General features: G+C 44.3%; 1 protein-coding gene and 1 long non-coding RNA gene across 3 annotated transcripts in view; one reads left to right on the forward strand and one right to left on the reverse strand.

Moving 5' to 3' along the window:
- The window catches only part of LOC125462226 (uncharacterized), a 174,625-nt gene that overhangs the window by 122,676 nt on the left and 24,590 nt on the right, over window positions 1-27,359 (forward strand). The window lies entirely within an intron of this gene.
- The window catches only part of LOC125462225 (netrin-3-like), a 188,121-nt gene that overhangs the window by 60,233 nt on the left and 100,529 nt on the right, over window positions 1-27,359 (reverse strand). For both annotated transcript variants that reach the window (XM_048551990.2, XM_048551989.2), the window contains exon 4: window positions 19,729-19,878. In XM_048551990.2, the coding sequence (XP_048407947.1) occupies window positions 19,729-19,878 (150 nt within the window). The remainder of the gene's footprint in view (window positions 1-19,728; window positions 19,879-27,359) is intronic.

Genomic DNA, 27,359 nt, shown 5'->3' on the forward strand with positions numbered 1-27,359 from the left:
AAGAAAGTAATTATTCAAATGACCCCATAATTACCTCACACATCTGTAACCACAACGCCCCAAATCACTTAGACCTCTCCCACACTCTGGCCTGACACTTCTGGGACATGATACTCCCCCTTCACTAGCTCCATACCCACCACTCACCACCCCCTTCCCCCACTCAGGACCAGATCTCACCCTTCACCCACTCTGGACCCAACCTAACTATACCTTGCAGGAGCTGAGCCCCTGCCCTCATTCCAGATCTGACTCCCTCCCCCGTCCCCACCTTTACTGCTGGACTTGAATCTCTCTTTACCATTCTGAACCCCTTTCACCCCATGGGAGCTGAATCCTTCTTACCCAACTCTGGACCCATTCACAACTTCCCTGTTCTATATCAATTCCAGATCTACCACCTGCACCTCACAGGAGTCAAACACACTCCCCTTGCTGCTGAATGCAAATCCTTTTCAAATGTTCCTAACTCGATCTCCCATCGTTACCTAACAGCCAACTCTCCTTCTAACACTCCTCACCCAATCTGCCCACACTGGCCTTGGGTCCCACTTTGACAACTCCAGATCCAACCTGCCCCCTCATCCCCAGAACCAACTCTCTGTCTCCAAGACCCCTGCCATGACAGCTCATGGTGACAAAAATATTGGGTTATGATACCTATTGCGAGTTCACAAAATGAATTGTGTGCTGGAGGAAGCCAAAGAACAAGCATTTGCTTTTTCACTAGAGCAACAGGAGTGACTTCTGGGAATGCATCACTCTCATGGGCCACACCCAGATCTCCTCCCATTCCACAGTGGTCGTCTCCCACAAGAACCTGATCTCCTGCGAAGTAAAAGATTTCACACAGCCCCTGATTTCTAGCATAGAGAAGTTATCAGTCATGTTGCTAGGCCCTAATACTGTGATCCTGTAACTGTAGTCATCTGCCTCCACCAACTGTCACCCCCTCCCAATCCCTCCTTCCCAACATCACTCTGCTCATTCTCCCAATCATCCTAAAGTCACCAATCATCACTTTTCACCAAATGCCAGTCACCTTTGACCTTTCATCTCACCCGTGATCCTCCCCACTCACCCTCAACCTTTCTCCTGTCTTCCCAAAGCCTCCGTCCATCATTCTGGTCCTTCCCTTAATGTCTCTTGACTATCCCTCAGAGACCATGGACCTGCTGTCCCTCCAATTCAATCTGTGGTGATTGAAGCCCCTTACCTGATTGTTCAACCTGCCATCTCAGGTACAGCTGTCTGCTTCAGAAATGTAAATCCAGACTGCTGAATGATAGGCTTCTACCCTGTAAGACAGACCATGGCCACCTGGCCACCTCCTCCTTTGTCTCCCCCACTCACTTCATCACTAGCATTCTGCCAATTGAATTTCTCTCACTCATCCTGTTGAGAAGACCAAGATTTCAGCTCCCACCTGATTAAACCTGAACCCGTTATCCCACCCTTATCTCCTTCCTTGGTCTCAAGGATCCACTACATACCACCCAATGAGTCAATCAGTCTCCATGCCTACAAGTCAGAGCAAATTTGGAGGCTCTAAATCAGGTGTCAGCTTCTTATATCTGGCTTATTTAAGGGTCTGTGTGTCAGGTAAACAGGCATTGTGTGGCAGAATTTTACTGCAAACATTGAACGGAGTTCACAGGTACAGGCGTGTTAGCCCCAAACTCCATAGACCCTGACCACCCCTCTAACCCCGGCAGACTGTGACAACTCATGCCCAAAGTCTACAGTTTCCCAATCACCACCCAAAGTCCCCATTACCCCCAAATCCCATATTCCCCCAACTACCCCCAAAACCCCACATTCCCCTTGTCACCCCCCCAAGTTCCACAGTCAGTCTGTCACACCCCCAAACCTAACATTCCTCCCAATCCCACCAAACCCCACATTCCCACAATCACACCCCAAATCCCACATTCCTCCCAATCACAACCCAAACTCCACATTCCCCCAATCCCACCAAACCCCACATTCCCCCAATCACACCCCAAACCCCACATTACTCCCAATCATACCCCAAACCCCACATTCCCCCAATCCTACCAAACCCCACATTCCTCCAGTCCAGCCAAACCTCCACATTCCCCCAATCATCCTCCAAACCCCACATTCCCTCTGATCTCCCCAAACCCCACATTTCCTCTGATCCCCCCAAAACCCCACATTTCCTCTGATCACCCTCAAACCCCACATTCCCCATGATCACCACCCATACCCCACATTCCTCTCAATCACCACCCAAACCTCACATCCCCTCCCCAAACTCCACATTTCCACTGATAGGCCCCAAACCCTACACTTCCTAACCCAACCAACACCCAATCTCCACATTCCACCTATCACCCCTGAACCTCTACAGTCCTCTGATCAACTCCCAAATTCCCCCAATAATGCCACTTCACAGTCTTGACGATCTATATTCCACAGTCCATTAGTCACCACCCTTCTAAACTTTTACAGTTCACCACTGATCACAACCCCTCCAAACTCCGCAGGCCTCCAATCACTAATGTGCTAAATGTACAGTCCCCAGATAATCCTGTAATTTTACAGTAATCCAACCAAAGCCCCTACCAAATACTGTCCCCTTCTCTCTTTGTAAGTTACAGTCCATGCTAGACCGATTTTCCAGTTCATATTAGCAAGGCACAATGTGAAGCTGACTTTGAATTGCTCAAATTTGATAGCTTTGTGTTCTCAATATCAAAGTATCATTTAAAAACAGGCCAAAACATCTGAGTGATAATGGGAACTGCAGATGCTGGAGAATCCAAGATAATAAAGTGTGAAGCTGGATGAACACAGCAGGCCAAGCAGCATCTCAGGAGCACAAAAGCTTTTGTGCTCCTGAGATGCTGCTTGGCCTGCTGTGTTCACCCAGCTTCACACTTTATTATCTAAAACATCTGAGTGATTTTTTTTGTTTATGATTACAGAGGAATAGAGTTTGAGGGGGCTGTGGAAGAAGAATAATGGGTGTAATTGATAGGTTCATCAATCGCAGAGAGTGCACTTGGATATGGGAGAGATAAACTGGTGAATAATATAGCATAACGGGTTAATATATGCTCTGGCAATAGTTAGCATGTATCATCAGTGATATAAGATAATGTCAGTTCACATGAGGGAAGAAGGTTCAAATGGACTCCTGATGAGCCATATCTCTGTAAATAGTGTAAATAGTTAATAAAAATTTCAAAATTTATATTATTATGGTTTGCAGTTCTTGTCTGTCAAAAGCATCCAGAAGTGAGTCATCAAATTAAAACAGGTAGAGTCAGTAATAGGACAGAATGTACATGGGCTGTTGGAGGAGATTAAATGGGTGGATGGTGTCAGGGATAGAGGAGAGTGCACATAGACTGTGGAAGGGGCAGCAATCCAATCTTTGCTCCAGCCTCTGGAACATGGTAAAAAGGTTAAGAATGAGTCACGCTAACACAGTGTGGATGGTGCTGCTTAATTAGTCCATCATACAGAGATTAATGTCCCTCTCACTGCAACCAATGAGTTAGCAAGTGAAAGTAATGCTTTGACATTTCAGCTTTGAATCCCAGCCAGTCAAGAAAGGAACATATCCAAGTTATTGTCGGAAAATTTTGACAAAATACAAAGTGCAGCTGGTGTGCAGATCTAAGCCAAGCCTGGAAGCTGTTAAGCAGCCTCTAGTATACAATATGAAATGTAATGAAAGTGCAAGGAATTTTGGGAATGTTGGAACCTTTTGAAAAGGAATGCCGTGCTGCTTTGATTTTTTGATGACTTTGAATCGCAGTCAAGGCTGGCCAACAGCAAAGGGATTTTGTCTGTTGGAATTAGCTGGACTCTTATGGGAAGCACACTGGAGTGAGTGACTGTCAGCAAGCTCTTTAAAACAAACATCAATAACAGAGGGGAAAAGGGAAAAAATGCAAAGACAGAGCCATTTTGTGAAAAGACTGTTTGCAAACATACTGTAGATATAGCATGGAATTGGTTCAAACAACCGCTAAATTGTGTGGTCATAGAATTGAAAAAGGCTGCAATTGAACACACAAGGAAAAATAATAATTTAAGACAATAGATATTAATTGGACACTCAATACAAATAACAGTTGAACCAGTGACCACATCTTCAGAGCACAGGAATGGATTAGGAATGTGGATAAAGGACAAAATTTTTCATCTATGCCCCACGATAGAGAGCAGGATAAAATTAAGGAGTCCACTGTCACATCAAACACTTCCAGGGCAGCACCACAGATTATAGATATTTTCTAAACAGTCAGTTCAGAGATGTTGTTACACGCCTCTAGAGTTGGTGGCACTTGTGCCTGGGTGTTCTGGCTCAGAGGTCGGGATACTACCATTGCATCTTCCACCGTACTCCATCAAAAACTCCCAAGGCGGTCAGAGTACAGATCAGGTTCAGAATCAAACAGTGCAAAATGATATCATTCAATCTATTGTGGCTTTGCCCGAACAATCTGGCGAATCATTTCCACTTCCCTGTTTTCTGCCCATCGTACTATAAAACCAAACCTGCTGAAGAAAAACATGCACACCCAGTGTGAATCTGCACACACAGACTCTGCATGACATAAGGCTCCCCACCCAGTTCAAGGAGCAGATAATGGAGCTGACAGCAGAGCAATGGGAACATGCGTGCTCTGAAGGGGAAAATGGTTATATATAGCCATCAACGAGGAAAGCCTCCAAACAGCCAGTCCCAGCTGCAAATCAAACAGCAACATCTTAATAAAGTCTTACATAAGGGTGGTGGCTCGTGGCATTAACAGATCTTTATGATCTACAATGCAACCTCTGGATCCCCTTCCCAAGGCAGGGTCGAGAGAAGAAGGGCCCCAGTCGTCACGCAGATCTCAAACAGCGCCTGACAACACATGTCTGAGGAGGGACAATCACAAATCTCAAAGGATGTATCATCAATGCCTTCCTCTCCACATTCTACCAGCACAAAGACATTTATTTCAGTGGATAATGTGTCTGCATTCTGAGCACAGCACTGGCACAAGTCTTCAGCTAGAGGAGGAAGAAACGGCTGAGGTTTCCGACACTGAGGGCTGCTAGAGAACAGGACTATGCCTGATTAGCCTCTGGACTTGGCCATTAATGAGCTGATAGAGCTACGGGGCAACCAGGGGAACATTTGGCAGAGATTCCAGAGATCATGCACAGACTGAGTGAAAGGCAGAGGAGTCTGTTCATGTTCTGTCCGATGTCCTGGTTCTGGCATGCAAACTCATGGCTACTTCCATGGATTGGGTGATAGCTGGCCCTGCCTGGCAGAGCAATCAGCACCTGTTGGATATGCATGGTGACCCTCGCAGCATTGCCTGAGCCACAGATGCATTCATTCACTGGCTAGGTGCAGGAAATCCATAGCAGGCCAGAATCTTTAGGCCCAATAGAGGGGCACCCACCAAATTCATCTGAGACTAAACATTAAGTAGTGTTCCTCAAGCTCAGCCTTAACTGGCAAGGTGTCAGCAAGATATAACAGTAGAAAAAGGAAGATTAAAGAGCAAGGAAGTCACTTTTTGCTGCAGGGGTGTGAATCTTCTTTACAGCATTATACTGGAGGAAAATGCAAGTCATCCAATACAGCTGTTTGTACCAAACAGAAACAAATTGCTGGAGAAACTCAGCAGGCATGGCAGCATCTGCAAGGAGAAAACAGATTTTATGTTTTGAGTCCAGTGACCCTTTTTCAGCTGTTTGTACAGCAGTCCTGTGGTCTCTTGCAGTATGTTAAGACTTCAGGCTAGTTATGTTTTCCTTGTGCACTACCTGAGGAGTGATGATTACTCTGAATAATCGCATGAATATCATGAACAGCAGCGCAAAGAGTGTCGAAGTTCTCATCCATTACTTTTCTCTAAGGGGCACTTTGGAAAACCTTTGGGAACCAGAAAGTTAAGCTACAGAATTGAGATTTGAGAGTCAATCAGCCTAGCATAACCTCTCTACATCTTAGTTTTAGATTAACTCTCCTTGGAAATGAAAGGTTGAGTCATGTAGATGCAGTCGTTGTATAACCTCGAATAACTCCATACTGATACACTGGCTAGGAAACTAAGTAAGACATAATTGGTGAAAAGGGAACAAAGTTAGATATAATCTATGCCAAACAAAGTATTGTACCATAATATTTTAAAATTACACAACAAGCATTTCCTTTAAGCAAGGAATGCCTCTGTGTCTGAATTGGCTCTTAGTTTTGATTGTCTCCAAATGTTTATGCAATTTCACTCACCCTCAAGCCAAGTCACTATGATGGCATCTCAAATCAAGTTGGCTAATCTGCCTATTGCTCTGGCTTCTTCTGCAACCTCATCATCAGCTTTGGCAGCCTTAGCATCTCCGTGGGATTCATCCTTCTTCTATGTTCGATGAGACGGGTAGCTGGTCTACCTCATCCTCTTGCAAGTTCTCAACCCTTTGCTGAGCTGCGTTCTGTAGAGTGCAGCAAACGGACACTGTTCTGGAGACTCTGTCCAGTAAGTACTGAAGTGCGTCACCTGAGCAGTCCAGCCCATGAAAGCACATCTTCAAAAGATAAACTGTCTGCTAAATGATGGCTCTAGTGGATACATAGACATTATTGCAATGCTTTTTGGCCTAAAGCAGAGAGTTTGAAGCAGCATAGCAAGGGGTCAGTTTGAGAGACTGAAAATAGCATGAGAGAGGAATCTGTATTGGACTGGGAGCTGCTTCTTGTAGCTGGCACTTGCAGTAGTACAGGGGAGGCAGCTGATTAATGGCTAAGTTTTTCTACTATTCTAATTGTAATGATAGTTCTTAAAAGTTACATGATGACAGGTCAGCTTGGCCAAGTGGAGCATGGACCTTGTGGTACATGTAAAGTTCTGCACACACGATATGTCACAGACAAACAGATCTGCAGGAAGTACCACCAGTATTTGTTTGGGGTCTGAGTTCTGGAAATTGAGTCCCAGGTTCTCGTTAGCATAAAAAAATTAGAATTGAGTGATGGAACATATAGTTGGAAAGCTGCAGCAGAAGGGTGCGTATCATTTTTCTGGACATTTGACCTGATTCTGTGGAAGGTGAGGCCTTAGCAAACTCTATCTGCTCAGTCCCAGAATAAATGCCCTTACAGGGAGATTTGGTCTTGCTGTTGGGGAGCATTTAAACTAGATTGATAGGGGCAAATTCAGTGCAGGAGACAGGAGGTAGAGGCTTAACGATTGATTCTGAAATACAAAGTCAGCGGAGATTTTAATAATGTACTGCACAGAAAATTTTCAGTATTAAAAGGTACGTATGTAAATGCTGGAGGTGTAGTGAAGAAAGTCGATGAGCTGCAGATACAGACAGACACATGGCAACATGCTATCATTTCTATAACAGAAAGTTAGCATATAGGTAGCAGCTCAACATGAGCAAATAGAGAAGGGGGAAAGTGTTGGAGCAATGGAAGTGCAGCATTGTCAGTTAAAGAATGAATCACACTCATGATGAGGTAGAATGTACTAAATGAAACATCAAATGAGCTCATTGGAGTTGAACCTAGAAACAAAAAAGAGGCAGCCACACTGCTAGATTGTACTGTAAATTCCTGGACAGTCAGAGAGAAATAGAGGAACAAATATGTTGGCAATTGTCTGAGCACAAAAAATAATGGAGCAATAATATTTGGGTCCTTCAACACTTGAATACCAACCAGGATATAAATGGTGATAAAGATACAGTGGGCAAAAAATTCTTGAATTGTACTCAAGAGAACTTTTCTTAAGCTAGCACATAACAAAGTGTGCAGTTCCGGATTTAGTGTTAGGCAACAAAGCTGGGCAAATGGTTGAAGTAGTACTAGACGACCATTTTGGAGATAACAACCATAATGTGGTTATTTAGCATCATAATGGAAAGTGGCAAAGGTAAAGCAGAAGTAAAGCAAAGGTAAAGTTCTAAATTGGGGAAGGAGGCTAAGTTGGCACAGTGGCTCAGTGGTTAGTATTGCTGCCTCACAGCACCAGGGATGTGGGTTAGATTCTAGCCTTGGGTGACTTTCTGCGTAGGTTTCTGCGATTTCCTCCCACAAGCCAAAGATGGGCAAGTTAGCAGGATTGGCCATGGTAAAGTGACCATATATCCAGGGTTGCCTGGAGTAGGTGGATTAGACATGCCAATTGCAGGATTATGGGCCTGGGTGCTCTTCAGAGGGTCGGTGCTGACTTAATAGGCCAAATAACCTCTATCTGCACTGTAGGGAATTCTACAAAAGCTTTACAACTTTGAGAGATTATCTGGCAAAAGTGGACTAGTTACAGCTAATTGAGCAAATCAATGGGAGGCATTGAAAATGGAGGTTCTACAGGCTGAGGGTATACACGTCCCTACACAGAAAGTGGTTGTAGTGCCAAATCTAGAGTTCTCCAGTTATCCAGCAGCATACAGGACAAGGTAAAGCAGAAAGATAGCATTTATGACAATCTCAAAACAAGAGGACTTTAGGAAGCTTAGGCGAGTACAGAAAGTACAGAGGTGGCGTGAAACAGAAAATTAGAAAAGCAAAGACAGAATATGAAAAAATATTGATCAGTGACTTTTTTTTTAAAAAGTCCATCGATCTATTATCAGTATACTTAAAGCAAGATGGTGAATAATGAAAAGGTTAGGCCCAGCAGGGATGTAAATGGTAACATGAGTATGGATGCAGAAAGTGGCGTGGTGGCTCAGTGATTAGCACCGCTGCCTCATAGCACCAGGGATCCGGGTTTGACTCCAGCCTTAGGTGACTGTCTGCATGAAATTTGTATGTTCTTCCCATGTCTGTGTAGGTTTCCTCCCACAGTTCAAAGATGTGCAGGTCAGGTAGAATGGCCATGCTAAATTGCATGCTGTGTTCAGGGATGTGTAGGTTAGGTATGTTGACCATGGGAATTGCAGGGACACGGTGGGATGGTCTTTAGAGGCTTGGTATAGACTTGTTGAGGCAGCTGGCCTGTTTCCACACTGTAAGGATTCTATGTGGAAACAGATCCTATCTCTACCTTCACAAAGGTCAAGTACAATAGTGACGTTCTAGTTGAAGAAGAAGAGTGTAAAATATTACATTAAATACACCAAACGAGAAGAGAAGTACAGTCGTACAGCACAGAAGCGGCCCTTTGGTCCATCAAGTCCTATCTACACTAAACCCACTTTCCAGCACTTGGCCTATAAACTTGAATGTTAGAACATTTTACATGCTCATCCATACACCTTTAAAAGGTTTTGAGGTTTTTGCCTCAACTACCCTCCTAGGAAGCATATTCCAGATTTCTACCACCCTCTGGGTGAAAACATTTCTCCTTAAATCCCTTCTAAACTGTTTGCTTTTCATCTTAAAATTATGCCCTCTTGTTACTGACACTTCAACTAAGGGAACAGATGCTTCCTATACATCCTGTTCATGCTCCTCATAACCTTACACACTTCAATGAGGCCTCTCCAGCCTTCTCTCATGTAAGGAAAACAATTAGCACCTTTCCAGCCTCTCTTCCTAGTTAAAGTGCTCCATCCCAAGCAACATCCTGGTGAATCTCCTCCTCATGCACTTCAGTGCATCAAATGCTTCCTATAGTGAGGTGACCAAAACTCCACACAGGATTCCAGCTGTGGCCTAACCAAAGTTTTGTACAACTTTAACAGAGCCTCCCTTGCTCTTCTAATATACGCTGCGACTGATAAAGTGCAAGTGAGCCATTTGCTTTCTTAACTATCCTATTAACCTGACTTGCCACCTTCAGGGACCTTTGGACAAGTACCCCAAGATCCTTCTGTTCCTCTGAGCTTCCAAGCATTCTGCTTTTCATTGAGCACTCCCATGTTCTGTTACTTTTTCCAAAGTGCATCACATCATACTTTTCAGGGTTAAATTCCATTTGCCCCAATCTGCCCATCTGACGAATCCATCTATATCTTCCTGTGACCTAAGAGCTTCCCCACTATTGACTAGCCAACCAATCGTCATCTCATTCACAATCACCCCCCACATTCTCATCAACATTGTTTATAGATATTACAAACAACAAGGGACCCAGTGGTAACCCACTGAACACCGACCTCCAGTCAACCAAACAGCCTTCTACCACAACTCTCTGTCTTCTACCAGTCAGTCAATTTTGGATCGAACTTACTCTGGATCCATGTGCTTTTACTTTCTTTATCAGTCTCTTACCCATGTGAGGCCTTTGTCAAAGGCTTTGGTGAAATTCACCTTAACAATATCAACATTTAATCACCTCCTTGAAACATTCTATCAGGATTTATTAGGCATGATGTCCCTGTATGAAATGCCTGACTATCCCTGATCAAAACCGCCTCTCTAAGTTAGAGATTAATTCTTGCCTTTAGAATTTTCTCCAACAATTTCCCTAATACCGATAAGAGAATCTGTAATTCCGTGGTTTATTTTTACCATCCTTCCTGAAAAGCAGAATCGCATTAGCTGTCCTCTTCCACCAGTCCTCTGGCACCTCCCCTCTAGCCAGAGAAACATTTAAAGTTTGTGTCAAAACTGCAATAATTTTCTCCTTTGTCTCCCACAGCAGACTGGGATACAACTCTTTGGACTTTTAAGCCCGCCAAAACATCGAATATCTCCTCACTCCCAACGCCAATCTGCTCACAAACCTCGCAGTCCCTCTTCTTGGATTCTATACCGACGTCCTCACTCTCCCAAGTAAAACCAGGTTAAAGTACTCATTTAACACACTGCTAATGATTTCTGGTTCCACACATACAGATTGCCCCTCTGCCCCTAATGCATCCTACTCTTTCCCATGTTATCATGGATTAGAATGTCACATTGTGCAGACATGGTGGCCTCCTTCTGTGCTCCAACTTTTCTATGGTTCTATCCTGGTTTACTACCTCCATTCACGCGTATCCTGTCCCATTTAGTTCTATTCTCTACCGTTTTTATCCACCCAGCCCAACTTTCTGTGAGCCTTTTCTGTTGAGACTCGTTTTAGGTAGGACTGTCTTTTAAGTTGAACCCCATTTTTATTTCAGTCTCCATTTTAATTCAGACTCCTTTTCAGTTGTGCACTTCTTGCTTTTGCTGGCATCAACCAGTGTGACTGTCTTGTATGGGCAGAATGTTGGGTCAGGTCAGTCTTCACCCCTTATAGTGTAAGAATTTAACAACACCAAGCAAGAACATATATGACTGAAACTCGTCATGAGCTCATTGACCTGGTGAAGTTTCACCCTGAAACCGTAAACATTTAAGATCACAAATGTGTGAGACATCTCATAAGCTGGTTGACTCAATAAGGCTTTATCACTTACATTGTAAGAATTTTTGCAAATAATTGATTTAGTTATGAACAAACTTTGCACTTATAGAGCTTGGAGGAAGAAGTTTACTCCACCAAGTACATACCTGGCATATATAGTCAGGTTTGTGAACCGATGTTTCCTTTTGGAAGCTAACACAACTGTACCAATGAATGTAATTCCAATAGGCAAGGGTGTTAACAAGTATTCATGATGTCATAATGAATACAAAAGAGTTCCTGACCATCAAGTTCAGGAAAGCCAACCCAACTGAAAGGTTCTGAGTAGGTAACAGCAAAACTTTAATCCGCCTTCAGGAAACAAAATTTTTGCCTCTCCCCTTCTAAAAGATCCAGGTTGGTTCAGAAGATCCTGCCAGAAGATTCTATAAAGAGCTCCGACCTGTTAGAGATCAAATAAACCATTGATGAAGTTTATCAAACCGAATGTCAAACAATATTGGTTTGCTTTTGACAAGAAAGGAACATTCTATTTATGTACCAATTGTTTGCTTCAGTTACGAGACAATGGATTGGGATACCTACAGAAATCATTCCCTGTCACTTTCCCGACAGCAAAGGTGACACCAAGAACCACTATTTCTGCAATTCAATTAGGGTCATTTTACAAGAAATTTCATTTTAAGAAATGCTAACACTGTATCTGATTCAGAGACTAACCACATGAACTAAGATGAGATAACATGGCACAGGCAACTTTTGTACAATTTTTGGTTTGCTTCATTTTTGCTTTACCTTTACCACATTACCACACAAAAGGCTGCTGCATAAGATAAAGGTTTGTGGCATTACGGGCAATGTATCAAGCATGGATGGAGGATTGGCTAACTAACAGGAGGCAAAGAGTGGGGATAGTGCTTTTCTGGTTGGCGATCAATGACTAGTAGTGTATCTCAGGGATCAGTGTTGGGACCGCAATTATTTACAATTTACAAAGATGATAGAGTTGGAGACCACTTGTAGTGTGTCAAAGTTTGCAGATGACACTAAGATGAGTGGTAGAACAAAGTGTGCAGAGGACACTGAAAGTTTGCAGAGCAACATAGGCAGTTTAAGTGAGTGGGCAAAGGTCTGGCAGCTGCAGTACAATGTTGACAAATGTGAAGTCATCCATTTTGGTGGGAATAACAATAAAAAGGGACTATTATTTGAACAGTAAAAAATTGCAGCATGCTGCTGTGAAGAGGGACCTGGGTGTCCTTGTGCATGAATCGCAGAAGGTTGGTTTGCAAGTGTAACAGGTAATTCATGTGGCAAATGGAATTTTGTCCTTCATTGCTAAAGGGATGGAGTTCAAAAGTAAGGAGGTTATGTTACAGCTGTATAGGGTGCTGGTGAGGCCACACCATGAGTACTGCATGCAGTTTTCAGCACCTTACTCGAGAAAGGATATAGAGGCACTGGAGGGGGTGCAGAGGAGATCCACTAGGTTGATTATGGAGTTGAGAGGGTCGGCTTGAGGAGACAGAATAGAGTGGGATTATGTTCTTGGAACTTAGAAGAATGAAAGGGGGATGTTATCAAAACATATAGAATTATATAGGCAATAGATAAGATAGAAGAGGAAGGATGCTTCCACTGCTGAGTAAAACTAGAACAAGAGGGCGTAACCTCAAAATAAGGGGGAGCAGATTTAGGGCTGAATTCAGGAGGAACTTCTTTATGGAAAGGGGAATGAATCTGTGCAATTCTCTGCCCAATGAAGTAGTTGAGGCTTCCTCAATGAATGTTTTTAAAGCTTAAGATAGATAATTTTTTGAACAGTAAAGGAATTAATGAATCATTGTGACGGTGGGGGTAAGTGGAGCTGAGGCCAGGAAAAGATCAGCCATGATCTTATTTAATGGCAGAGTGGGCTCAAAGGGCCAGATGGTCTACTCCTGCCCCTGGTTCTTATTTTTTTTGCACAAAGGCTGGAGACTTGCAATATCAGGGCACAGTCACTGATAGTGTTGTGTTAATATAGCACAGCAAATAGACGGTGGGTGGCCTCGGGCTGTAATTCAGAGAGTTGACTGGACTGTCTGACAAGCCATCCTGAATCTGCACAAATGTACAGAACTAATTCTTGGGCAGCAATGGCATCCTCCATCATAGAGGATGGTCCAGCAGCAGGTTATAAAGACAACACCCGGAAATGTCTCAGGGATAATGGGAACTGCAGATGCTGGAGAAGCCAAGATAACAAAGTGTGGAGCTGGATGAACACAGCAGGCCAAGCAGCATCTCAGGAGCACAAAAGCTGATGTTTAGGGCCTAGACCCTTCATCAGAGAAGGGGATGGGGAGAGGGAACTGGAATAAATAGGGAGAGAGGGGGAGGCGGACCGAAGATGGAGAGAAAAGAAGATAGGTAGAAAGGAGAGTATAGGTGGGGAGGTAGGGAGGGGATAGGTCAGTCCAGTGAAGATGGACAGGTCAAGGAGACAGGATGGGGTGGTAGGTAGGAAATGGAGGTGCGGCTTGAGGTGGGAGGAAGGGATGGGTGAGAGGAAGAACAGGTTAGGGAAGCAGAGACAGGCTGGGCTGGTTTTGCGATGCAGTGGGGGGAGGGGACGAGCTGGGCTGGTTTTGTGATGCAGTGGGGGGAGGGGAAGAACTGGGCTGGTTTTGGGATGCAGTAGGGGAAGGGGGGTTTTGAAGCTTGTGAAGTCCACGTTGATACCATTGGGCTGCAGGATTCCCAAGCGGAATATGAGTTGCTGTTCCTGCAACCTTCGGGTGGCATCATTATGGCACTGCAGGAGGCCCATGATGGACATGTCGTCTGAGGAATGGGAGGGGGAGTTGAAATGGTTCGCGACTGGGAGGTACAGTTGTTTGTTGCGAACTGAGCGGAGGTGTTCTGCAAAGCGGTCCCCAAGCCACCACTTGGTTTCCCCAATGTAGAGGAAGCCACACCAGGTGCAATGGATGCAATTTCCCACATTGGCAGATGTGCAGGTGAACATCTGTTTGATATGGAAGGTCATCTTGGGGCCTGGGATGGGGGTGAGGGAGGAGGTGTGGGGGCAAGTGTAGCACTTCCTGCGGTTGCAGGGGAAGGTGCCGGGTGTGGTGGGGTTGGAGGGGAGTGTGGAGCGGACAAGGGAGTCCCAGAGAGAGTGGTCTCTCCGGAAAGTAGACAGGGGTGGGAATGGAAAAATGTCTTGGGTGGTGGGTTGGATTGCAGATGGCGGAAGTGTCGGAGGATGATACGTTCTATCCGGAGGTTGGTGGGGTGGTATGTGAGGATGAGGGGGATCCTCTGGGGGTGGTTGTGGCGGGGGCGGGGTGTGAGGAATGTGTTGCGGGACATGCGGGAGACGCGGTCAAGGGCGTTCTCGACCATTGCAGGGGGAAAGTTGCGGTCCTGGAAGAACATGGACATCTGGGATGTGTGGGAGTGGAATGCCTCATCCTGGGAGCAGATGCGGCGTTGGAGGAATTGGGAATAGGGGATAGAATTTTACCTTCCATATCAAACAGATGTTCACCTGCACATCTGCCAATGTGGTATATTGTATCCCAGCCTGTCTCTGCTTCCCTAACCTGTTCTTCCTCTCACCCATCCCTTCCTCCCACCCCAAGCTGCACCTCCATCTCCTACCTACTAACCTCATCCCACCTCCTTGACCTGTCCGTCTTCCCTGGACTGACCTATCCCCTCCCTACCTCCCCACCTATACTCTCCTCTCCACCTATCTTCTTTTCTCTCCATCTTCGGTCCGCCTCCCCCTCTCTCCCTATTTATTCCAGAACCCCCACCCCATCCCCCTCTCGGATGAAGGGTCTAGGCCCGAACGTCAGCTTTTGTGCTCCTGAGATGCTGCTTGGCCTGCTGTGTTCATCCAGCTCCACACTTTGTTATCTTGGATTCTCCAGCATCTGCAGTTCCCATTATCCCTGAGACATTTCCGGGTGTTGTCTTTATAACCTGCTGCTGGGAAGTTAGTGGACTGTGGAGAGTAAAGTAGCTGTTCCAAATGCTTACTATGGCACAGTGAATGTAGCGAAGGGCTCATTTCTGACAGTATTTTACAAAAGCAAGGAAGTTATGATAAAAATTATAAATGCTGGTTTGACCTTTACTCCCAGTATTATGTCCAATGCTGGGCATGAAATTATAGGAAGGAATTGAAAGCATAGAAAGAGTGCACAAAAGATTAGGAGAATGATTCCAGGCTTGAGGGAGTTTAATTTTGTAGGTGGATTGAAGAAGATGAGCTTGTCCCATTAGGCAAGGTTGAGAGGAGATTCAAAGGTAAACTAGTAAAAAAAAGATGGAAGAGATAATGGGAACTGCAGATGCTGGAGATTCCAAGATAATAAAATGTGAGGCTGGATGAACACAGCAGGCCAAGCAGCATCTCAGGAGCACAAAAGCTGACGTTTCGGGCCTAGACCCTTCATCAGAGAGGGGGATGGGGGGAGGGAACTGGAATAAATAGGGAGAGAGGGGGAGGCGGACCGAAGATGGAGAGTAAAGAAGATAGGTGGAGAGAGTGTAGGTGGGGAGGTAGGGAGGGGATAGGTCAGTCCAGGGAAGACGGACAGGTCAAGGAGGTGGGATGAGGTTAGTAGGTAGCGAGGGGTGCGGCTTGGGGTGGGAGGAAGGGGTACCTGGTTTGCTTCAGGACATGGTCGAGCAGTTTCAAGGCCGAAGAGATTACAAGAGAGTTGCAATGGGAGAGAGATTCCCTGAGGTTGGTCCGGAGGGAGGAGGGTAACTTCTTCAGGTTAGGCATCCCTGGAAGAGGCTTCGCGGTGAGGTTAAAATAGTATCAGAGATAATGGGAACTGCAGATGCTGGAGATTCCAAGATAATAAAATGTGAGGCTGGATGAACACAGCAGGCCAAGCAGCATCTCAGGAGCACAAAAGCTGACGTTTCGGGCCTAGACCCTTCATCAGAGAGGGGGATGGGGGGAGGGAACTGGAATAAATAGGGAGAGAGGGGGAGGCGGACCGAAGATGGAGAGTAAAGAAGATAGGTGGAGAGAGTGTAGGTGGGGAGGTAGGGAGGGGATAGGTCAGTCCAGGGAAGACGGACAGGTCAAGGAGGTGGGATGAGGTTAGTAGGTAGCGGGGGGTGCGGCTTGGGGTGGGAGGAAGGGGTACCTGGTTTGCTTCAGGACATGGTCGAGCAGTTTCAAGGCCGAAGAGATTACAAGAGAGTTGCAATGGGAGAGAGATTCCCTGAGGTTGGTCCGGAGGGAGGAGGGTAACTTCTTCAGGTTAGGCATCCCTGGAAGAGGCTTCGCGGTGAGGTTAAAATAGTATCAGAGATAATGGGAACTGCAGATGCTGGAGATTCCAAGATAATAAAATGTGAGGCTGGATGAACACAGCAGGCCAAGCAGCATCTCAGGAGCACAAAAGCTGACGTTTCGGGCCTAGACCCTTCATCAGAGAGGGGGATGGGGGGAGGGAACTGGAATAAATAGGGAGAGAGGGGGAGGCGGACCGAAGATGGAGAGTAAAGAAGATAGGTGGAGAGAGTGTAGGTGGGGAGGTAGGGAGGGGATAGGTCAGTCCAGGGAAGACGGACAGGTCAAGTGAGGTGGGATGAGGTTAGTAGGTAGCGGGGAGTGCGGCTTGGGGTGGGAGGAAGGGGTACCTGGTTTGCTTCAGGACATGGTCGAGCAGTTTCAAGGCCGAAGAGATTACAAGAGAGTTGCAATGGGAGAGAGATTCCCTGAGGTTGGTCCGGAGGGAGGAGGGTAACTTCTTCAGGTTAGGCATCCCTGGAAGAGGCTTCGCAGTGAGGTTAAAATAGTATCAGAGATAATGGGAACTGCAGATGCTGGAGATTCCAAGATAATAAAATGTGAGGCTGGATGAACACAGCAGGCCAAGCAGCATCTCAGGAGCACAAAAGCTGACGTTTCGGGCCTAGACCCTTCATCAGAGAGGGGGATGGGGGGAGGGAACTGGAATAAATAGGGAGAGAGGGGGAGGCGGACCGAAGATGGAGAGTAAAGAAGATAGGTGGAGAGATGGAAAAAGATGGAAAGTGGATTGACTGCAAACTGGCAAAGAATCTAAACACAGGCACAAAGAGATATTACAAGTACTTAAGAAGTGAGAGAGCAACTAAGGTAAACCTTGATCTGTTATAGGATGACATGTTGGAATAAAGGGACACAAGGAAATGGTAGTGATGAGACATTTTAGGTTTATCTTCAGGGCATTGGAATGTAGGAGAACTGAACAGGAGTAGGTGATTCAACCCCTGGAGCCTGTTCGACCATTCAATGAGATCATGGCCGGTCTGCAGTGTAACTCCATACACCTATCTTTGGCCTATATTCCAAAATATCTTTGAAGATGTGAAAAGCATCCAAACAATAAACAAAACTAAAACTAAAAAGGTGGGCAAAGAGCAGTATGGAATTTAAAGCAATCACCATCACTAGTTAAAAAAAAAGGAAAATTGTATTAAAAGCCAATAAGTCATCTGTGCTCAGTGGTCTGCATCCCTGGGTGTTAAAGGAGAGGCTGCAGAGATAGTGGCTGCATTGTTTGTAAACTTCACAAATTCCCTGGACTGTGGAAACGCCATCCTTAACGGCCCCTATGGACCTCATCTCACTGCTGCTGTCATGATGGTTCGCCGCCAAGCAAATCCTCTCAACCAACCAGAAGGAGGTTCACAGGCACTCCGTCTGATCAAGTGACACAGTGTTAGGGTGGTGGGTGAAGCCTGCTGAAAAATACCCTTACAACAATTGCTTCCAAATTCTATCACACATGAGTCCAATCCCACACTCACCTCTACCTCAGGATCTATCACTACTCCCTCTTGCAGGCCCGAGAGTAGTATTAGCAATGGACACCACTCCAAGTGGCAGTACTAGTACTGGAGGACTTCCAGTCTCTGATTGGCCACAATTAATAGCAATTAGAATATTATTCTACATTGTTAAAAGAAAAATCTGTGTATATTAATGTTATATGACAAAGTAAAATGCTCATTTCTGCTGTTTTATGATGCATCTTATCAGTTTTACAGATCCCACTTCCCTGGTCCCAATGTCTCAGGAATGTCAATCCCTCCCTCCTACACCATTTCTCCAATTACACTTTTATCTGCTCTATCTCTTAATCTCCATTCTCAGCGATATGTGGCAGTGTGGGCAATCCAGAAATAAAAAAAGCTTTGAGATCCTGCTTGCATGTTTCAACTTTAGCTCCGTAGAGTCTGCCTGCATCACCCTTTTCTTTTACTACCTATGCCATTGATTCTAGTATAAAACATAATACCAGGCTATTCGTCTTCTTCTTTTGCATGTTCCCAATTAATATGGTTGGCTGAGATTAGTTTTCAGTAAACGCTAATTTCCAAGATCTTGTTGGTGTGATCTTGGCTATGAAGTTGCTGTTAATGATCAAAGGAGGATGGCTGGGTTTACTTTTCTACATGCTGGTCATTATCTGCTATGTATATGTGATGACAAACCCATGCCTGCATAATATCCAGATCTTAGAATAGATTGCAATAAGTGTTTCATAATATCAAAGGAATCATGAGTAGAATTTAACATTGTAAATTGACAATAGTCTAACTCCTAGATACCTGATGGAGGTAAGTCATGGGTGAAGCAGCTAAAATGCTGGACCAAGGATTTTTTTTGAGGATGTTTCTCCTGTTGAATTGTCTCAAATTTACATGATTGGGCTCCATCAGCCATAATCATTTACCTTTGCAACAGGCGTGATTCCAAATACTGAAGTTGTGTTTTGACACTTTGACCAAACCCTCCATACCCACACACCCCCTGCCGTTCCACCTAACCTGTCTGGTTGCCTTCTCTAATCCTAGGCCTATATGATGCTATACACAGTCAAATGCTGCTTTGCTGTAAAGGGCTGTGACTTTCACCTCACAGCATGAATTTACTTCTTGCTTTCTTGTCTGGATTAAAGCTGTTCAAAGGTCTTCAGTTGAGCAGTTCTGCTGTAATCCAGGTTATTGATGATTCGGAGGTACTTGATTATACTAAATATAACCTCTACTATCACTTTGCTAATGTTTGGGACAATGGACTGTGTAAATGTTTCCCTTTAGTAGGTAGGGCATATTTGGGCAATCTCCCACATTTTCAAGTGATGCAAGCTTCATAAGAGTATTGGAGCAGTTTAGCAAACCCTGGATCAGACAGTTTATGGTTGTAGAGGTGTCTACTTGTCAGGACCGGGGGAGGGTCATGTCTGGTTCAGCTTGGGGAGGGGTTCTGGGTTGGTTTGAGTCTGCAGATGTAGGAGAGAGAGAGAGAATCCAGTTCCTGGGTGGAAGGGGGTTAAGCAAGGTGCAGCTGGGGTATACAGACGTACTTCTTCTGACCGATTCCTCATTCAAAGTATATTGATGACTGTCTTGACTGAGTCGTAGCAATAGCAGCAACAAACAAAGAAAGACTCACTGATACAAGGAGCAACTGGAGATCGGCTCTGTTGGTAACCCTTAGCACAACGGTTGCATGTGATGCCAGTCACACCATCCTTGCATGGACACTGTCCTGTTGTCTGATTGCAGGTTTTACCAGCTGCACCAACAGGATGACAGTCACAAGCTGAAAAATTAAAGGAACAGGTGCAAGTCAGTCAAATTGTCAGATACATAGAATTATGAGCAGCCACACAACATGCTTGCACAAAGGCATAATCCACAGTGCAAGACCATAAGACCAGAGACAATAAGATATAGGAGAAGAATTAGGCCTTTCAGCCTATCGAGACTGCTCTACCATTTGATCATGGGTGATTTGTTTCTCAACACATTCTCCTGCTTTCTCCCTATAACTTTGATCTCCTTACTAATCAATAATCTATCCAACTCTGTCTTAATACATTAATAGCTGGCTTTCATAGCCTCCTATGTCAATGAGTTCCATGGATCCATCATTTGTGAGTTGAAGAAATTCTTCCTCATCTCAGTTCTGAAGGGATGTCCCTTCACCCTGAAGCTGTGCTCTTGGCCCTAGTCTTTCCTACTAATGGAAGCACCTTCCCCATGTCCATTCTATCTAGGCCTCTCATATTCTGTAAGTTTCAATGAGATCCCTTCTCAACCTTCTAAACTTCATCAGGTAAAGGAAATTCAGAACTGCATGTTAAAAACTGCAATACTGCCAGTTATAATAGGCCATTGAAGAATAAAATGGTTACAATACATAAAAATGCCATTCGGCCTATTGTGACATACTTGCTGTATATGAGAGCAATTCAGTGTAAAAATTTGCTCTTCGAATAATTATCTAATTTCCTTCTGAAATCCATAATTGTATCTGACTCCACTATACTTTCAGGCAGTGCATTCTACGCATAAGCATCTATTGCATTAAAAGAAGTAAAATACTGCAGACACTGGCAATCTGAAATAAAACAGAAAAAAAATCTGGAGAAACACAATCAGTCTGTCTGCATCTGTGCACAGAGAAACACACTTGGCATTTTTCTCCTTCAGAAGGGGCGTCTTTGGACTCTCAACTTTAACTCTGTTTCTTATTCCACAGGTGCTGCCAGACATGCTAAGTTTCTTCAGCATTTTCTGTTTTTAATCCACCGTATAAACATGGTTTTCCTGATAACAGTATTGTTCACAACTGAACCCTTCCACAACTGGGAACAGAATCTCTCCATTTACACTGTACTGGCTTCCCATGATTTTGAGTTCACTGGTCAAATTTCCAATCATCCTTTTGTTGAAGAACGCCCAGTTTTTCTAATTACTCACAAAACTGAAGTCTCTCAGCTCTGAAACATTCAGGTAAATCTTTCACTGAAAAGCCTCCACATTTATTATAGCATTCAGAATTCACCATAGTTCAACATAAATTCCTTGTTTTCATACTCTGTGATGCTCTTAATAAAGTCAAAGATTGCTTTCTCAACCTATCCTACCATCTACAGCAATTGGTGAGGATGCACCCCTTTTAGAATTAAACAACTTTTTTCTATTCCTCTCCTTGTTATTTCTACAAAAATATTTCACTTCACATTCCCCTGCTTTAAATTTGATTTGCCACTCGTCAACTGAGGTCGTATGGGCTGAGATTAGAAACAGGAAAGGAGAGGTCACCCTGTTGGGAGCTTTCTATAGGCCTCCAAATAGTTCCAGAGATGTAGAGGAAAGGATAGCAAAGATGATTCTCGATAGGAGTGAGAGAGACAGGGTAGTTGTCATGGGGGACTTCAACTTTCCAAATATTGACTGGGAACACTATAGTTCGAGTACTATAGATGGGTCAGTTTTTGTCCAGTGTGTGCAGGAGGGCTTCCTGACACAGTATGTAGACAGGCCAACAAGGGGCGAAGCCACATTAGATTTGGTACTGGGTAATGAGCTTGGCCAGGTGTTAGATTTGGAAGTAGGTGAGCACTTTGGTGATAGCGATCACCATTTTGTTATGTTTACTTTAGTGATGGAAAGGGATAGGTGTATACCACTGGGCAAGAGTTACAGCTGGGGAAAGGCAATTATGATGAGATTAGGCAAGATTTAGGAAGCATAGGGTGGGGAAGGAAACTGCAGGGGATGGGCACATTAGAAATGTGGAGCTTATTCAAGGAAAAGCTCCTGTGTGTCCTAGATAAGTATGTACCTGTCAGGCAGGGAGGAAGCTGTAGAGTGCGGGAGCCATAGTTTATGAAGGAGGTGGAATCTTTGGTCAAGAGGAAGAAGAAGGCTTATGTTAGGATGAGATGTGAAGGCTCAGTTAGGGCACTTGAGGGCTACGAGGTAGCCAGGAAAGACCTAAAGAGAGAGCTCAGAAGAGCCAGGAGGAGACATGAGAAGTTGTTGGCGGATAGGATCAGGGTAAACCCTAAGGCTTTCTATAGGTATTTAAGGAATAAAAGAATGACGAAAGTAAGATTAGGGCCAATCAAGGTTAGTAGTGGTAAGTTGTGTGCGGAGTCAGATGAGATGGGGGAAGCACTAAATGAATATTTTTCAACAGTATTCACTCTAGAAAACGACAATGTTGTTGAGGAGAATACTGAGATACAGGCTACTAGACTAGGTGGGATTGAGGTTCACAAGGAAGAGGTATTAGAAATCCTACAGAGGGTGAGGATAGATAAGTCCCCTGGGCCGGATGGGATTTATCCTAGGATCCTCTGGGAAGCCAGGGAGGAGATTGCCGAGCCTTTGGCATTGATCTTTAACTCGTCATTGTCTACAGGAATAGTACCAGACGACTGGAGGATAGCAAATATGGTTCCCCTGTTCAAGAAGGGGAGTAGAGACAACCCTGGTAATTATAGACCAGTGAGCCTTACCTCAGTTGTTGTTAAAGTGTTGGAAAAGGTTATAAGGGATAGGATTTATAATCATCTAGAAGTTCTTGAGTCCTTTGAGAAGGTGACCAAACGGGTAGATGAGAGTAAACCTGTTGATGTGGTGTATATGGATTTCAGCAAGGCGTTCGATAAGGTTCCCCACAGTAGGCTATTGTACAAAATGCGGAGAATGGGATTGTGGGAGATATAGCAGTTTGGATCGGAAATTGGCTTGCTGAAAGAAGACGGAGGGTGGTAGTTGATGGGAAATGTTCATCCTGGAGACCAGTTACTAGTGGTGTACCGCAAGGGTCGGTGTTGGGTCCACTGCTGTCTGTCATTTTCATAAATGACCTGGATGAGGGCGTAGAAGGATGGGTTAGTAAATTTGCAGACAACACTAAGGTCGGTGGAGTTGTGGATAGTGACGAAGGATGCTGTAGGTTGCAGAGAGACATAGATAAGCTGCAGAGCTGGGCTGAGAGGTGGCAAATGGAGTTTAATGTAGACAAGTGTGAGTTGATGCACTTTGGTAGGAGTAACCAGAAGGCAAAGTACTGGGCTAATGGTAAGATTCTTGGTAGTGTAGATGAGCAGAGAGATCTCGGTGTCCATGTACACAGATCCTTGAAAGTTGCCACCCAGGTTGACAGGGCTGTTAAGAAGACATACAGTGTTTTAGCTTTTATTAATAGAGGAATCGAGTTCCGGAACCAAGAGGTTATGGTGAAGCTGTACAAAACTCTGGTGCGGCCGCACTTGGAGTATTGTGTACAGTTCTGGTCACCGCATTATAAGAAGGATGTGGCAGCTTTGGAAAGGGTGCAGAGGAGATTTACTAGGATGTTGCCCGGTGTGGAGGGAAGGTCTTACGAGGAAAGGCTGAGGGACTTGAGGCTGTTTTCATGAGAGAGAAGAAGGTTGAGAGGTGACTTAATTGAAACATATAAAATAATCAGAGGGTTAGATAGGGTGGATAGGGAGAGGCTTTTTCCGAGGATGGTGACGGCAAGCATGAGGGGGCATAGCTTTAAATTGAGGGGTGAAAGATATAGGACAGATGTCAGAGGTAGTTTCTTTACTCAGAGAGTAGTAAGGGAATGGAACGCTTTGACTGCAACGGTAGTAGATTCGCCAACTTTAGGTACATTTAAGTCGTCATTGGATAAAAATATGGACGTACATGGAATAGTGTAGGTTAGATGGGCTTCAGATCGGTATGTCAGGTCGGCACAACATCGAGGGCCGAAGGGCCTGTACTGTGCTGTAATGTTCTATGTTCTATGTGGCTACCTATCCCATCAGCCTATGACCTCGTAAAATCTATCACTGTCCTCCTTACAGCTCACAATGGATCCAACTTTTGTGTCATCTACAAGTTTTGAATTTGTGCTCTGCATCCCAAGTCTAGGGAAATAACATGTATCAAGAAAGCAAGTGACCCCACCCTTCTCTTGTAGAGATGCAAATGCATTGCCCATGGATCAACCCTACTCAGACACCTACATCAGACACTGTCAAAGATAAATCTGGCAAGCTTTGTCCTCTCTCCAAGGTGCTGAAACCCTGTAGGCTGGCTTTGACACATCCTTCTCCAAAATCAGAGATAGTAGGAGTCTGAGAGAACAAGGTGTGGAGCTGGAGGAACACAGCAGGCCAGGCAGCATCAGGGGAGCAGGAAAGCTGACATTTCGGGTCTGAACCCTTCTCTCAAAAATCAACTCCTTTTTAGGTATTTCTAATCAACCTGAACAGGCAGTTATGACACACAATTGGAGCAAGATGGGACTTGAATCCCAGATGCCCTGGCTCAGAGGGAGTAACATTAGCACTGTGCCACAAGAGACCTCAAATAGATATTTAAATCAACCTGTTCAGGCACATTACGGATTGAATGGGACTTGAACACTGGTCTTCTGGCTCAAAAGTAGGGACACTAACATTGTACCACTACAACACCCCAGCTCCTCTTTACCACATAAATTTGCCTCTTGGCTTTGTGCTAAATCTCACATGGGGTTGGCTGGCTACCTTCAATACTCTGGGATGTAGATTATTAGCCACCAGGGATTTATTGACCTTTAACCCCATCAACGTCCCTATTACCATTGCCCTACTATTACTTATTTTTGCTTTCATCAGTCCATGTTCCCCAACATTTTTGGGACTTTATGGTGTCTTCCTTTGTGTACTTAATTGGTCTGTCATCTCCTTGTTCCCCATTATATCTTCCTCTGATCTGACTGCAAAAGACCTACATTTGTCTTCTTTAATTGTTTTCTCTTCACATATTGATACAATAAATGAGGAGAAAATTATCCAGCTGCAGAAGAATTGATAAACAAAAGGCAAGAGATATAGAATGGTTGGTGAAAGAGCCTAAAATGGAATCTGGGAGAAAAAAAATATGCAGCAAATTCCCAGCAAACTGGGAAGAACTGCCTAAAGAAGTTGAAGATACTGATTCAATATTGACGTTCCCAGGGGATTGGCTAGATACTTGAAAAGGAAACATGTGCAGGTCTACACAGCAAGTTAGGGGAGGGGATTCATTGAATTGGTGGAATGGCCATTTCCTTCTGAATGGATTCCTTATGTATTGCTTGATTTATACTCAATGCAGTGGAAGTTAATAATGTTTAGAGCCACAAAAAGAACAGCAGAACAGATAAACATGGCTGCAGAACCTTCTCCAGTTATTTCAGCACCGCTGCATTAACCCTTTCATCACTTTCTCTTAATGCATAAATTCTCATCAAGTTCCTCAAATGTGTTGGAGGGTAGTAATACCTGATTCTTCCTTTCTCTGTCCAGGATTGCTACTGCTCTGTAACAGAGGCACACAAGGTGATAGCAATTAGAAATTGCCCACCTCCCATGACAATCTATTCTCATGAATTTTAACCAATCCATTCAATGTTAAAGAGAAACCTGGTGTAATATATCTCCAAAGATAAATGGCGATAGGTAAGGTCACAATTGTCCCAGTGAACCATTGGGCTGCTCTCTCATTCGAAAGACGGGCGGACAGACAACTGGCAGTGGTTTAACCTGAGGATCACCATGCCTCAGGCAATGGGCAAGGTTGAGAAGCTGGGACCTGCATGACCTCATCCACTATAGAAAATGAACCTGTGCTGTTAGCATTACTCTGCATCATGAACCAGCCATCCAACCAACTGAGCTGATAGACCCCCAAAATGAAGATGTGCTCCAATACTATGATTTCCTTCTCTGTTTGCATGGAATACATTGGAAAGACAAGTGTAAACGTGGATATGGTCATTTTTAACGAGCTGGGTTTTTTTGCCTAGATATTAAGGGCTAAAATCTAGAACTTTTTTTGACTGCTCTTCAAGTGGTCTCAGTATGAATTTTACACAGTTACTAAGCTCCAAAATATTAAAATGACCTTAAAGATAACAATTGGGTCTAACTAGTGTTTTTTTAATACCCTTGGGTCTTGCTAAAAGCAAGCAGGTTAAAGGTTTTCACCTGTCTGTGGAGCAATGTTCAGCTTTCTTTAATTAATTGCAGTGTGAAGGTTCAAGTCCTGTTATTGACAGCAACATTACTGTTAAGATATACCAAGAATGACCTGCCAGTAGCATGATTGGCTAATTGAATCAGGCAGCTGTCCAGAAAACATACATTCACAAAATTACTTTGAGTTGCTTTGGTTCTCATACAGCCAAGCTGTATGGAGTACAGCTGATATGCTGGTCAAGTGGTTGATGGGTTGCATGCGTTAGGGCTGCAACTATTTATTGTAGTAACATCACTCCAAACAGGAAGGGTTATATCACTGTGAGCATGCAGCGTGGACAGATGGATCACCGTTTTTGGAGACCTGAATCTAAGTCACAGCTGGCTATCTGCGTTTGCTGCAAATGACAGCTGTTACATATTAAAGATGAATTATCACTCTATCAGTGAGAGTTTTACATCATTCTACTGGGAATACTTTAAGATAATGGGCATAAGGGCAAGTTTGCTCCAGAGTGTAACTATTTTCTAATTATTTTAAGCTTCAGTTTTTACAATGTAAATTAATGAAATCAGCAGTTGACATCACTGAGTTCCATGCCATGGGTCCACCTGCAGACACAGACTTGTCAGACACTGCAAGCAGTTTAGCCTCCAGTTTCACTTGGCCCCCAACACCAGTACAGATACACTATTTCAGTATGGCTTTAGCTCCATCTGCTCCAAATTATGTGCCAGAAGGTGCATGTACAGAGCCCTAGGGATAAGGTTCCATCTGTGGGATGGATATGGTCTCTGGCCACCCTGTGTCACAGTCAACCAAAAAACTAAGCAATGTACAATCTGGGGGAGGGGGAGAATTGGATCTGTCACTTTGCTTTATAGTTGTATGTTTGTTGATGCTGTAATGTACAGTACCACACTTAAGGCCCTCATTAAAGGGAATTGAATCAAAAAGATAGAAAGAGTAATCAATCAAGTATTCTTTCAATGCAGACTTCTAACCAGCTTGCACAATTAGATTCTATTAACACAGGCCCAGGAAATGTGAGAAATAATGTGCTGAGAGGTGCACTCCTGCACCTTTGCCATTAACTCCATCCTTGAAATCAGGATGAGGGAGTGATCATATGATGTGCATTGGTATTGCTGTGTTGGGGAGGTGGTGCATCTAAAGTATCCTAAAGTTCCCCTATGATGCCAGCAAGCTTGGTGCAAGTGTTTTGGACTCAAGGTGTTCCACCATTTCTTGGAGGAAAGATTTGGGATTTACTTTACAAAAGGC

This window comes from Stegostoma tigrinum, chromosome 23 (genome assembly GCF_030684315.1).
Source record: "Stegostoma tigrinum isolate sSteTig4 chromosome 23, sSteTig4.hap1, whole genome shotgun sequence".
NCBI classification, from domain to species: domain Eukaryota; kingdom Metazoa; phylum Chordata; class Chondrichthyes; order Orectolobiformes; family Stegostomatidae; genus Stegostoma; species Stegostoma tigrinum.